Source organism: Morone saxatilis, unplaced genomic scaffold (genome assembly GCF_004916995.1).
Source record: "Morone saxatilis isolate NCDOM2014 unplaced genomic scaffold, NCSU_SB_2.0 Contig24, whole genome shotgun sequence".
NCBI lineage: Eukaryota > Metazoa > Chordata > Actinopteri > Moronidae > Morone > Morone saxatilis.
In genome coordinates, this window is record NW_023339807.1 from 6,873,247 (window position 1) to 6,887,115 (window position 13,869).

General features: G+C 41.9%; 1 protein-coding gene across 1 annotated transcript in view; it reads right to left on the reverse strand.

Annotated features, from left to right (window-relative positions):
• Window positions 1-13,869, reverse strand: part of LOC118335574 (zinc finger protein 236-like) — a gene marked incomplete at its 5' end in the record, with an annotated part of 56,597 nt that overhangs the window by 9,086 nt on the left and 33,642 nt on the right. The window contains 8 exon segments of the mRNA XM_035671929.1: window positions 3,267-3,461; window positions 3,875-4,003; window positions 4,139-4,296; window positions 7,220-7,378; window positions 8,824-8,997; window positions 9,093-9,327; window positions 11,225-11,370; window positions 13,245-13,688. Coding sequence (XP_035527822.1) covers window positions 3,267-3,461; window positions 3,875-4,003; window positions 4,139-4,296; window positions 7,220-7,378; window positions 8,824-8,997; window positions 9,093-9,327; window positions 11,225-11,370; window positions 13,245-13,688 — 1,640 coding nt within the window.

The following is a 13,869-nucleotide window of genomic DNA, read 5'->3' on the forward strand; positions in this document are numbered from 1 at the left end:
TAGAGTACGGTGACTTGAGAGTGGCAAAAATCTAAGTTATTTCCTAAAATGTTGAACTATTCCTTAAATGTAAACTTTCAACCTTAACTGTATACATGGTCTGGAGTAGTGTATGTGTGTATGGTGTGTGTGTGTGTGTGTGTGTGTTGTGTGTCGGTTGGTGTCTGTGTGGACAGAAAAAGCTAATGGTCATTTAAGGTACCATGTAATTGTGAGAGTGAGTCGAAAGGGAGAGGATTAGTATGTTCATCCAAAACAGCAAATAGTCTTGTATTTATTTGGCTGTCACGATTTGAAATAGTCCAAGTTTGTGCCTCGCTGTGGAGAGGACTTACTGGTGTTCTCGTAAGCCCAATTCTAGGCACTGCCTGTCGAAACAGAAATTGGCCTGATAAATAATTCTGAAAACCTTTAATTTTTTCCCCACCGTTCCCAAATTATAAAGCATGGGGTTTGTTAGTTGGCTAGCTTTCGTAATTAGAGTGGGCAAAGTTATTATCCACCAGGCCAATAAAGTGAAAAATAACAGCTTCTTCCAATTATTTTTCCCACCACTGGGCATTTTTAAAATCTAAAATCAACATCTGAGTTCTCAGACTAATGAGCATCCTGGGGTCTGGGAAGAAGAAGCTCGGTCACTCTCAGCTGTGGATCATGCCTATCTGCAACGTCCCAGTGTATTACTGTTTTATGAAAGACAAATGGTAAAGGTCTTTGTATGGCCTGTTCCGCTTGTAGAAATGAGGTGACACAATTTGTGGGAGAGAAGCTTGGTGCATTGCGTCGAGGGCGGCTCTCTATCATCTCCTTCTTCTCTCTCCTCTACTCTTCCATCTCCTCTCTCCTGTTCCACTCCTCTTCTCCCTCTCTCGTCTTCCTCTCTGCATCCTCCTTTCGGACTCCGGGTAACTCCCTCTCCCTCTTCCTCTTTCCTCTCTCCTCTCCTCTTCTCTGCGTCCCCCTCTTCCTGCTCTCCTCCTTTCTGTATGCTGCCTCATCTCATCTCACATGTCATACGTCTCTCCCTCTCTCTCTCCTCTCTCTCTCTCTCTCCTCCTTCTCCCTCTCACTCTTCTCGCCTCTCTCCTCTGAGTCGTCAGAAAAAAGGAGAACACATGCCTCCTATCCTCAAGTCGGGCTTCACAAACACACTCTCAGTTTTGAAGCTGGTTTTGTTGTCAAGTATTGTTTTTTTAACAGTTTTGGTAGGAAGACTATGGCTAGTAACTGCCACTTGACCATTACCCTTAGTTTGTTCAAAAAACGCTGCAGCGCACTTTGTTTTGTTTGGCTGTCTAACATCGGGAAAGGCAGCAGTAAGAGGAGGAGGAGAGAAGGAGAAGGAGGGCAGGAGAGGAGGAGGAGGGAAGAGAAAGGAGGAAGAGGAGGAGGAGGAAGAGGAGGAGGGAGAGACGGAAGAGGAGGAGCGAAAGAGGAAGGGAGGAAGAGGAGGAGTAAGAGGAGGGAGGAGGGGGAGGAGGATGGAGGGAGGAGGAGGAGGAGGAGAAGGAGAAGGAGGAGGAGAGGAGGAGGAGGGAAGAGGAGGAGGGGAGACGAAGAAGGAGGAAGAGGAAGGAGGAAGGAGGATAGTTGGAGTAAATGGAGGACGCCGGCGCGCGGCGAGTGCACGGCTATAGACGCCGGGGAGGACGGGAGGGAGGAGGGAAAGAGGGAGGAGAGGAGGTCGAGAGCGGAGGAAGTGAGCGGAGGGGGGAGGAGGAAGATGGGGAGGAGAAGGAAGAGGAGGAGGAAAAGGAGATATTCCAGTGTTTCCACTTAATAACGTGTATGGTTCAATAATGCTGAAGTTGAAGTTTATTGATTTTACGATTTAGATTCCCCTACTCCTATGTCCCAGAGTGGCTTGTTCACAATAAAGCTGCTATCAATGGCAGTGAGTCAACTAACGGGGTGATCAGTGTATTTTGATGGAGCGTGCCTCCAGACGAGCACTCACGCTGACTGTGACTAAGAGAAACTTTAATCTGATGCTCGGTCTTTAGGTCAGCTGGCTCCGTGAAGCTGAAAACACAACGTTAGCACAGTTAGACCTCTAACATCACATCCGAGACAACAAATTTGGGTACAACAGCGTGCATACGCAGAGGCTAGACACACCGAAATGCTACGCGTGTGTGTGTGTGTGTTGGTGTCTGTGTTGGGGACAGAAAAAGCTATATGGTCATTTTAAGTGACCATGTAATTGTGAGAGTGAGTCAAAGGCAGAGATTATATGATTCATCCAAAACAGCAAATGTGCTTTATTTATTTGGCTGTCACGATTGAAAGTAGTCCAAGTTGTCCTCGCTGTGAGAGACTACTGGTGTTCTCTAACCAATCTAGCACTGCCTGTCGAACAGAAATGCCTGAAATTAATTCTAAAACCTTTAAATTTTTTCCCCCACCGTTCCCAAATTATAAAGCCATGGGTTTTTAGTTGTCTAGCTTTAATTAGATGGCAAATTATTATCCACAGGCCAATAAAGTGAAAAATAACAGCTCTTCCAATTTATTTTTCCCACCACTGGGCATTTTTAAAAATCTAAAATCAACATCTGAGTTCTCAGACTAATGAGCATCCTGGGGGTCTGGGGAAGAAGAAGCTCGGGTCACTCTCACTGTGACATCCATCTAATCCCAGTGTCATTACTTTTATGAAAGACAAAGTGGAAGGCTATGGCCTTTGCTTAGAAATATGACACATTGTGGGGAGAGAGCTTGTGCATAAAGCCATATCCTCCTTCTCGTCTTTCCTCCTGATCTGAGAGCCTTGGCATTTACATGCTTGAGTGTCTCAATCACATGAAGAGGATCGTCAGAAAAGAGAAGAACACATGCTCCTATCCTCAAGTCGGCTTCAAAACACCTCTCAGTTTAAGTGTTTTGTTGTCAAGATTTAACAGTTTGTAGGAGACTATCTGTAATGCCACTTGATCAATTACCCTTATTTTTGCTTCAAAAAGTGAGACGCACTTTGTTAATGGCATCCCTTCCCTCACTGGCTCTTGGAATCTATCACTCTCCAGCCCAAGGTGGAGCCACTGACTAAAAATGAGACTTGTGAGAGTTGATTTATTGTTTTTATAAAACCTGGAGAGTTTTATTAATCAGTTTTATTCATTCATATATAAAGCTAAATTTGTCATTAAATAAGTGGCCACTTTGTTTACTGAGAGGAAGCAGTAGATCAGTATTAAATATGAGCCAATAGGAGTGTAAATTTAAATGTATCATCCAAGTCCACTGTTTTATACACAGGTTCTTACCTTCAGGTGTGTAGCTCGCTTAAAGGCCTTGTTACAGAGACTGCAGACGTGACAGCGGTCCTTGCCGTGAGCTTGTCTACAGTGGCGTCGCAGTGTGTTGGCGTTCTGGCACACCTGATTACAGTAGTAACACTGGTTCCGATTATCAGCCTCCGCCTGGCAGTCCTTCCCCCCTTTATGGCTGTCATCAGTGATCTGGATCAAACACAAAAATGTCAATTCTTATAATATTTTCCATTTTTTACAATAGGCTACTTATGCTTGCAATACGTGATGGTAGTCTCATGAGCCAAGTCTTGTTTCAAAACAGGCAAGATGTTGGAAAAAGTTAAGACACCTCGTGGTACATCCATAAAATCCAAACTTTCTGAGATTGATGGATGTGTTTTTTATATCTTGTAGACATCCTCTGATTTCTATTCATGTTGGCATAAATACCAACTGGTAGACACTTCTTGTGATAAGTAATCCATCACAGCGGATTATTGGATTGCCATCTTAAACACTTGCTCAATTAATCAATGTAATCCTACTTCCACCTTTGTTTTACAGTTCCTACTCCAGATATCTTAGATAGCATGCTACACATAGAAGACAGACACACTCACATTGTATCCATTGTCTGACGCTCCATTTGTGGATTGGGAATGGTGGCTGACTAGTATGACCTGCTGGCCCGAGCTGGCTGGCTGTCCTGATAGACTGGAATCATTCAGAACCGCAGGAAAGGTCTGACCCTGAAGATCAAAAGATACCATCACATCATCAATCAATCAGTCATGACTCCAAAAAATCCCAATAAATGGCCTCTGAATTGTGTGAGCACAGATTGCTAATCTACATGTGTGTTTGTGTGCATCTGTTTTACTTACCTGTGTATTGAGGTTTAGAGTGACACCCTCCAGCATACCCTGAGCATCTGCCAGTGTCAGTGTGACGCTGTTATCGCTGGCCACGCCTCCTGGTGACATCACTAGGCTCTGAGACACTGTAGTATGTGACAGGGTGGTGCTAGGGGGTAGGCTGGAGACTGACAGGTGAGAGATGGGCCACAAGGTTAGAGTGGTAGAGTTTTTAACACCCAATTCTTGCAAAGTGCATTTGAATGGTGACCATTAAGATCTTTGCTAAACCGGGAACACTGGCCATTGATTTGTTGTCAACTATTAACTTATTCTTGAGCTATTTTGATAATCGATTAATTGTTTTGAGTCATTTTTAAGAATAAATATCCAAATGTTTTACTCTTCTTTGATAGTAAACTCACTAACTATTTTGTAATCCATAAGATTTTCATGAAGAACTTTTTATACATGCATTTTTCAGTAATACCCCTTTATTGTTATTTATATTCTAGAATTACCTCTTTATGTGATGGTTTTCTATTGTCTGTGGCATTCATATAGCCTACCTACACAAGAGGGGTTCACAGGAAACATCAGCATTACTGATATTGAGTTACTATAATTTTATCAAAGTGATATCAGCCTTACTATCTATTGGTCAATCTCCTACAGCCATATCGGAGCAATGATAAATTACTGCCATTGCCAACTGAAGAATGTTTGGCTGCACTGTAAACAGATATACATCAGTTGCTCCTCTGTTGCATTTGTGACAAAGTAGCTGCTCAAGGGGTGTTCCTTGCACCCAGAAGTCTGGGATCTGTAAAATGAAACAGCACTTGATGTTACCACCAGTACATGTTAGTGCTGCCAAATATATCGGACTAGAAATCTTGGGGATTTATGAATTTAAGTGCAAGTTAATGGCTTTTTGATATTAAACAACTGCAGATGATGATGAATGTTTCAACAATACGCTTTTCTTTCTTGAACAAAAGCGCCTCTGAAATAGCATTATGGCCATTTGACACTAGAACTCTCCATTTAAAGCCTTTCACTAATGAAATACAATGAAACTAATGAAGGATGGTTTCATTACAAGATATACAGATTAATTTTTTGTAGGGGGGGATCCTTCCACGCTGCACTGGATGTTTCTATGGTTACAGGCCTCACTGTGAGTTGTGAGTTTGGACCAGTGGTTGCAGCACATAGATCGTTGTCAGGACTGAAACATGTGTACCTGTATATGTTGAAGTGACTGCAACCAGCTGGCTATCAAAGCCCTTTTGGTGCTTTGCTCCTTAACTAAAAATAAGAATCGCATATTCATTAGTTGTGGTCAGGGAGGAACCTCCATTAAATTAGCCTTGAATAACAGTAGCCCATATTTGATTTTAATAAAAAGGCTAATATGGGCCCTGTAAAGTTTATCAGTCAAAGCGCAGGTTGAACCATATTTACATAGTGAGTGACAGGAATGCTTAAGTCTAATCAATGAAAGCAGACATGCTCTCAGTGTCTCTATAAAACAGAATGGGAATGTTTTCCACTTGAGTTGAGAGACGAGGGTAATGAAAAGAGAGAGATGAGACTGAATATTTGATTAAGCTTCTAGGTGACAAGCCAGTCAACAGAACAATCAGGAAGCCATCTTTGACAAAACAAATCATAGATGCTCACTTCACAGCACATAAGCCCTTTACTTTCCCTATCATGGATAAGTCTACACAACTATTAATTGACAATATTTCACATATAGAGTTTTCAAAGTCAAATGTACATCATCTTGATAGTTGTGTGTACAGTATACAAACATTTGCACCCCATAAAAGATTACCAAGGACATGAAGGTCAGGGTGTGTCATTTCTAGGCTTTTAGGCCTACAGGAGATTATTACTTCTCTTTTAAGAGATGATGCTAAGTAAATAGACAATTTGTCAGGGCAGCATTCATTGGTGTGTGAGCCAGGGCAAGCCTTATTCAACCATAAAAGTCTCTCCGGCAGCTATTTCAGCTTCACACATATGCTTTGATGACTCAATAGTGGTGGCACACACCTTAGGATGCCATTTTATGAAAAGGGCATTGATTGAGAGAGTGTTTGAGCCACTCCATTAATGTTTTATTCTGGGATCTATCACTGCTGCTGGAGGTAAGGGAAGCTCCTTTTGAACCATTAAAGGAATTTAAGCTGAGGTAACGCTCATGGTGGCATTTGCTCTCCCCCTTGCGCTGGATTAGCATGTGAGTGAACTAGATCCACCCATTCACCTGTCATGTAGCCTTTTGTAACTGAAGTACTGCTGCTACTGCTTGTTTGGTTTCTACTCTTCACTCTCCACCTGTCATATCTGACGGCCAGAAAAGGCTTTATCTTTAGTCGCATTTATAGAGAGAGAGCTCAGCCCTTCTGCCAGTGACAATGTTTATTGTTTAAACCAGCAAGAGATGAGACTCTACCTACGCAGTGTCTCATTCTTTATATGTCGGAAGCGACTGCAATGGCTTACAGCAGTACAGACAAGTACCTCCCACTTAGTGTGCGTGCTTATTCCATCAAATGGGTAGCAATTTAATCAGTTCTACTCAAGTGGGTTACTGTGTAGATACTTGCCCAACATCCAGCTGGGTATCTCTGGCTTTGTTGCCATCCTATTGACTTAAAGTGGTGGCCCTGAGTTAAGCGGTGTTATAAGTGAGCGGAGCTAACTAACGATGGCTTGCGCAGGTCAAAGATGGCTTTTGTGTGCATTTATCAGACTCACCAGAGTGGGGCTGTGTCCAACAAAGCTGACTAAAAGAGAGAGGTTAGTCTCTCTGTTACCATGAATTCCTGGTAGCTAAGTAAGGTAGAAAATTAGTCGCAAAATTTTGACCTTGCTGTGGCATAATGACTTCAAGCGATTCACATCAAAGATGAGATCCCCAAAGAGTGAGTGTTTCATTAAATTTTCATTAGAAAACCAAGGTTACAAAATAACCTTTAACTGTCTTACTCAAGAGCACCTCTGCAAGACATAATAGCTGCTTCAGGGACTGAACAGGGCTTTCAATATTCTGTGTAACTAGAAAACTACAAAACACATATTAATACCAGTCCTAACCTGCCATTCCAGTGTTGGCGGGGCTCTGAGGTAGGAGGTGGTCATTGGTGATAGTCAGGGTCGCGCTGGTGGGCTGGCTATTAAGTGGTGATGCCAGCCTGATGCTGCCGTTCATTTCGGCACCATTATGGTTGCTATGCTGGGCGAGCAGATCCTGACCTGTGAAAGTATGGAAAATAGCATGTTTTATTTCAGGAAAAATGTGCCATATCTCTTACATTCATTCACATTTCAAGCTCTGCTGGTTTTTCTTATTGTTACGTCCCCCATACATGGATAAAATTGTGTAAAATCTGTGCTGTGTTGCTCCTCGGGCTCTGTGGGCCTTGGTTATTGCTCCTCCTCCTCCTCTCTTGTGCTACTGGCTGGGACAGGTATTAAAGGTATTAAAAGCCTGAGAAGCTGCACTACCAGTCTCTTCTTGGCCAGTTTTGTCTGATGTTGTCTGGTTAAGGCTAAAGGAGGTGTTCACTTTGCTTTTAGTTTCCAGTCAATCTATTCATTACGTTGAGACTGTTGTTATCTGTTGGGTTTTTATATAAATTGTGACTAACTGCCAGGAAGCCCTTATGGGGAGAGCTGCCATTTTTGTTAAGTTCCTATTTTAGGAAGATAGATTAAGAATTTTTTGTTTGTTTGGAAGTTTAGTTAGTATTGGGATTTTTGTGTCTACTTAGGGCTGGGTGTGTTTGTTATTTTGGCCGGGGCTCCCTGATGATGTATTTAAGCTTCCTCTTCTGGCAATAAAAAATTTCAAGACTGAACCCAATGACTCCTCAAAATTGTCATCTAGTTTTATTTTACTCGCCTCCTTAGACCAATTTGGGGGCACTTATATTAGGGTAGAATAAGATGTAGAATATTTTCTTCTCCCAGCAATGGTGAAATGTACACAAATTTCAATAAAATGAGAAAGTCTTGAATGACTTTAGACATTTTGCTTGGAACCCATGCACTGTGATCCATCATCACTTAATTTGGACTGCTTCTAGTAAGAAAGAAAAAAAATCAATTTGTGGAAGAAACCACTCCACTCAATGTCTTGGAGTGGCTTCAAGAGAAAGAAAAACAAAAAAATAAGGCTCTATATAACAATAGTTTGGTATTGCCTTAGTCTAAAGGACTTGACTCACATCACAGTAAATCCTGATTTAGTTAAGGAATACTGAATGAAAGAAAAGTCCAAGTAGTGCCCAGAGGAAATACTGAAGAATACAGGGGATGATCTATCTTAACTTAAGGTGTGGATACAACATATATCCCCAGCTGATTCACAAGATGATATACATAGAGAATTGATTTGTGAAGACGATGCATCACTCATAATCTAACACACTGAGGCTTTATCTTGATTTATGAAGCGGCTTCAAAATGAAAGGAAGGGCTGTGAGTTATTGTTGCATCTGTTTTTTTCCCTTTGCCTGCAAATGTGTTCGTCTGAGCAAGGAAATCAATAAACGTGTTACAGATCCATGAGGGAATTTTTTATTTAATCTATTTGTTTGTTACTGACAGTTTGTGAAAAGACAAGGTAAGTGTGTACAGTATGTAGCTGTGTATTTCTATGTTTTATTGATAGTTGCATTGTATAAAGTGCTCCATACCTGATATGGTGAGGGTGATCTCCTGAGGGTTTCCTGCTGCAGCGCCGGAACAAGAAGCTGAGGCAAGGGCTTGAGTCAGGCTGGGATTGTTGATGGTCAGTGTGATCTCCTGACCATTGGCGCCTCCGGCTATCAACCCCGAGCTGCCCATGACGTGGCTTAGGTCCTGAGACCCTGCAGAATGCACAGGAAAGCATAGATCAGTTATTCAGCTCATAACAGAGAGTATCTTCTTAGTAATTTACCCCGGCTGAGGCCATCACACATACCTGTAGCATCCTGCTCAGAGAGGCTGGCCATTGTGACCTGAGCAGGTGTGATGGCGGAGGGCTGCAGGGCCAGGCTGGTCAGTGGGTGGATGACGACGTTGGCGGACACGGAGGGGTCAGTGGTGGACATGAGCTGGCTGCCAGAGTGGGAGACGAGGCCAGTGGTGTCAACACTCAGGGGTTGAGAAAGGAGGCCGCCTTGTTGTAAGGTCTGCTGGAGGAGGGCAGGGTCAATCTGGAAGAGAAAGTACTACTTCAGATGAAAGAGGAAGGGTGACGCTGAGAAAGGAAGGAGAGAGTGACAACTGTAGAACTGTATGGGGGAAACAGAAACAGCCTAAGGGAAGATGATTGCTTTTTGAAAATGGTTTCAGGGTCATTCAGGAAAATTCTATCACTTTTCGACCTTGTTAATCTGTCATGTGAAATGCATTCCAAGAATTGTGAAGGAAACTTGTAATCAAATAATGTTTGGCCTACACTGTCTCTGAACTTCCTTATAGAATATATCCTATTTTTTTAGGGATCACTTTCAACAACCTCCAGAGAATGTAATTACGTGTATAATTTGTGGGTTTTGCAGCACATGTAGATGGAGAGACACTAAGAACATACAAATTGACACTGTAATAATCTACTTAAATAGATTGACGGTTTAAAAGATCTGATGTCCAAATAAATCATGAAAATTATTCAGGCTGCTTCCAATCTATTCTACCATGATGTGTATGAAGTTTTTGACAAGTAATAATTTTTCATAATGACAAAAGGCCATACATACAATGCACCACTGTGGAGGACATGATAAACATCCTTTTGGTTTTTACTTAACATGAGGTTGTATGCCACATAGGAGTAACAGCACAATGTTACCAAATTCCAATATTAAAATTTTAGTTAACCATAAAAAAACTGAATACATTCAAGCCCCAGTGTGTAGATCCAATGTGTCGAAAAACAAAGTTTCCATTTATTACTTTTACAGCTGACTGAACAAAACTCATAATGGGCTCCCCATAAAACAGCTCTGTTGAATCTCGTTCTGGTGCTCTTGTGGGATTGTAGGATTTCTCCTCCACTAGACTGCTCTTTTGATTTAGTGCATATACGCTCACTAGTCGCATTAAGGCAAAAACACCCAAACCGCCATTGTAGAGCTATGGCCTCAAGATGCCCTGCATGAACCATCATTAGCAAATGAGATGTCACAATGGCGATGCAGCAGCAGTAAATAGCACAACCAATTAATAGTTGTTGAAATCCCCCTTACCACAACATTGCTGTACATTTAGTGAACTTTTATCTCCTGGCTACAAACAAACTCCCTAATTACAAGTTTGACTGGGTGGTTTTGTATTTATAGTTGTGTGCGTGAAATGTGCAAGTAAAAATCCCTAGTAGTAAGAACTATTCTACCTAAAATAAAGCTGATAATACAAAAACAGACCAACAGACCAACAACCATTTCGCACAAACTAATCTGCAAATGAGACCAAATTATATAAACTCCAGGATGAATTATAAAGTTGACTGCTCAATTAAAAGATACATCTTTAAAAAAAGCCTTGTGATTGAAGGCCTTTGTTGAAAAAAGGTTTAAACTGAAAGCAAAGAACTACAAACAGATTAATTAAATGATTAACAAAATACTATATTAACAAGATTAGTAATTGGCAAGATGTAATCAGAGGATATTTATGTACTCAAACCTCGGTGGCTTATATACTCTGTCTTTATAAATATTATATACGTATAAACTATTTGACAACTTTTGCTTTTTTGGAAACAATGCTATAAACAAGAAGTGGGCTAGGCTAATCATACATTATGTATGACCACGTTATATAATGCTAATATAAAGGTAATATGATGCCATGAAACATATTTATAGAACATGTCACGACTCATGAGCCCAAAAGCAGTGTTGCAGCAAACTGATGTTTCATGTATTCATTTTAGGTTGATAGTTTGATGGTTCAAGCTTCCATGTGAAGTTTTGGGTCATGAAATTAACCCATGACAAAGAGGCAACAACAAAGGCAACACCCTTTACTAAGAACTTGATTCACGACCAACAGAAAAGGTAAGGCGGCGGTGGCTAACAACACAGGGTTTAGCAGGAGGTGTATAACCTGTAGTGTGATGTTGTTGATGTTGCTGGTGTCGATGCCAGAGATCTGGACGTTGGGGCACACCAGGTTGGCAGGCGTCAACTGCAGGTGGATGCCATCCAGTGTGGTCAGGCCATCTGGGAGCGACACAGTCAGGTCTCCAGCAGCTGCAGCACGCACAAACACACGCACAGACACACACACAAATATTTACTTTTTTTTATATTAATACTTTGTGCAAATTAACCTTCAAAGCAGCAGAGGGAGAGATGTCATTATGTGTTTATATTTTATAAATACCTACAGTTCAGCTCAACCAAATGCTAATGTCAGAAACTGATTGATTGCCAGCAGGCAGATTATGGCAGGTAGAGCTATTGGGCAAGAGCTATGTCTGCCACTGTAGATTAAAAAAATAAAATAAATTAGAAGTACCTTGATGACCCTGGAGGCAGCATAATTTCACATTGCATCTCAAAGGCCAGATGTGACGGCATGACATACAGTCCATTATATGCACTGCTACGCTTCTGAGATACCATAATGCCCTGACTGGTTTCTGCTGGTGCAAGAAAATCCCTGAAGTACGAGTACTGAATATCTCATGAATAAGTGCAACCAAAAGACTGTGTAACAACAAAGGAAATCTGGCAATGTTATCAGTCTTTTGCCAGATGATGAAAGGAGAGAGGTTTTTTAGGAAAGGTTTGCTCGCACTGAACTATGGACTTCTCTCAAAAATGCGGAAAACAGAGGGAGTGTGTGAAAGAAGAAGAGAACAATGACTGGAAAACATTTCTGGCCACCTCCCCAACTGTCATGCTCCAAGAGCTGTGTGGGGAAAGTAATTTCATGGCTGCAGAAGGTAGCCAGACTTCAGTCAACATATTTAACTTTAAATAAATTGTAGTGTTTGGGAGAAAGTATGTGCGTGGTGCTGCATTCAGAAATCACAGCTGCTCAGTAACACCCTCATTTAGCTTTTAGATAGCACTGTAAACCTAACCAATTCACTTTTTTTATTAATATGTTTGTTTCAAATTAGAAACTGCACTGTTATTTCAATTTCGTGGAAGACAAAGAGCAATTCTAGTCCAAACTTGAGGAAAGGAAGCCGATTTGATTTTCAGAATGCGACATAGACTTTGCATTAATGAAGTGTTAGTTGTGAATAGGAACCATAATCGAGGATTCTAAAAAATCCTCTTTCTATGTCAAGGCTTAGCATCATTTCCTTTACCAATTTTATTCTATTAGAGAAGCTATTTTATCCACATTTCACACTGCGCACACAGCAGAACCTTCAATGCTCAGCTGCTGAGGTGAAAGCCTGTTACAGAGACCTAAAAGAGATTCTCCTTCTGTGTTTCTTGGATGTTTTATCTGCCTCGAAAATGCAGCTAAGCTGACTACGAACATCTTAAGTGAATGTTCAGAGGCTCTTCTGAGGATTTTTGGTAGCATGAAAAGGCACATTTGTGTTGAAAACCATCAAATAGTATCCTGTGATTGGCCGAAAGGCAGTTCATATGAGGTGGATTGTGGTGATAAAGCACCTTCGTCGTCCCAGCATTGGCCTCATCAGGAATCACGCTGAAATTCATCTTGTCCTAAGCAACAGTGTTGATGCTGCCAACTGATTACAGATCGGACGACACTAAAAATGATGATCCCTGCAGCAGTTCACTTACACTCTCAAACTTTGGTGCATTAATCATCCGCCTTACGATCAGAGTAAGTGCCAAATCCCGATAAAATGTGTTGTTGGTGGGTCATACATTACACCGCACAGTGACTCTTTGGGATAATAACATTCAGTGCCTCTGTTTTACGGTCTCTGGGCAGTTCATCCACTCCAAATTATGCCTGCTGACCACGGTACGCAGACAGACAGACTGCTGATTATAGCACTCCAAGTGAAATATGCTAATTTCTTATCTTCCACTGTTCTGCATGATTAATGACAGGTTGTTTCTTTTTCTATGTGTATGTATGTGTGTGTCTTTGGGTGTGAGTGTGTCGACCCATCCACAACCCCTACCTGACATGGAGGCAGGCAGGATGGCTTGTCCCACTAGTCCTGGTTGCAGTAGATTTTGGTCAAACTGCCCTGTTAGGACTTGGTTGGCTGGGAGGTAAATGTTGGGGTCAGAGTTGGGGGTTTGTAGCAGACCCACGGGTTGAAGAGCCTCTGAAACTGACTGCTGCTGCCCCTGGCCCGTTGCCACAGCCTGCCCCGTCCCTGGGTCTTGACCCTGATTGGCCTGACCACTCGACGAGGCAGACCGCTTGGATTTGTTTCTTTCGCTGCTTGGCCGGAAGTGGCACTGGATGTGGGTTTTGCGGTGGCCTGAAGTTCTGAAGCGGAGTTCACAGAAGGGACATTTAAAGGGCTTGGAGCCAGTGTGGAGGCGCATGTGCACTTTTAGGCTGCCCTTTGTTGAGAAGGAGGTATTGCACATGTGACAGCTGAACAGTTTCTGACCTGCAAAGATAAGGAGACTGTTAGGTGCAGTCAGCTACATCTGACTTAAGGCTCTATTACAACTCCAGGCTATGCCAACAGACCTTTTTCACAGCAGCTATTTTGACATAAATAAGTAGACGGGTGAAAACAGGTGTTACCAATGATACTAATTAAGGTTCTGTTCCATTCAGGTCAAACA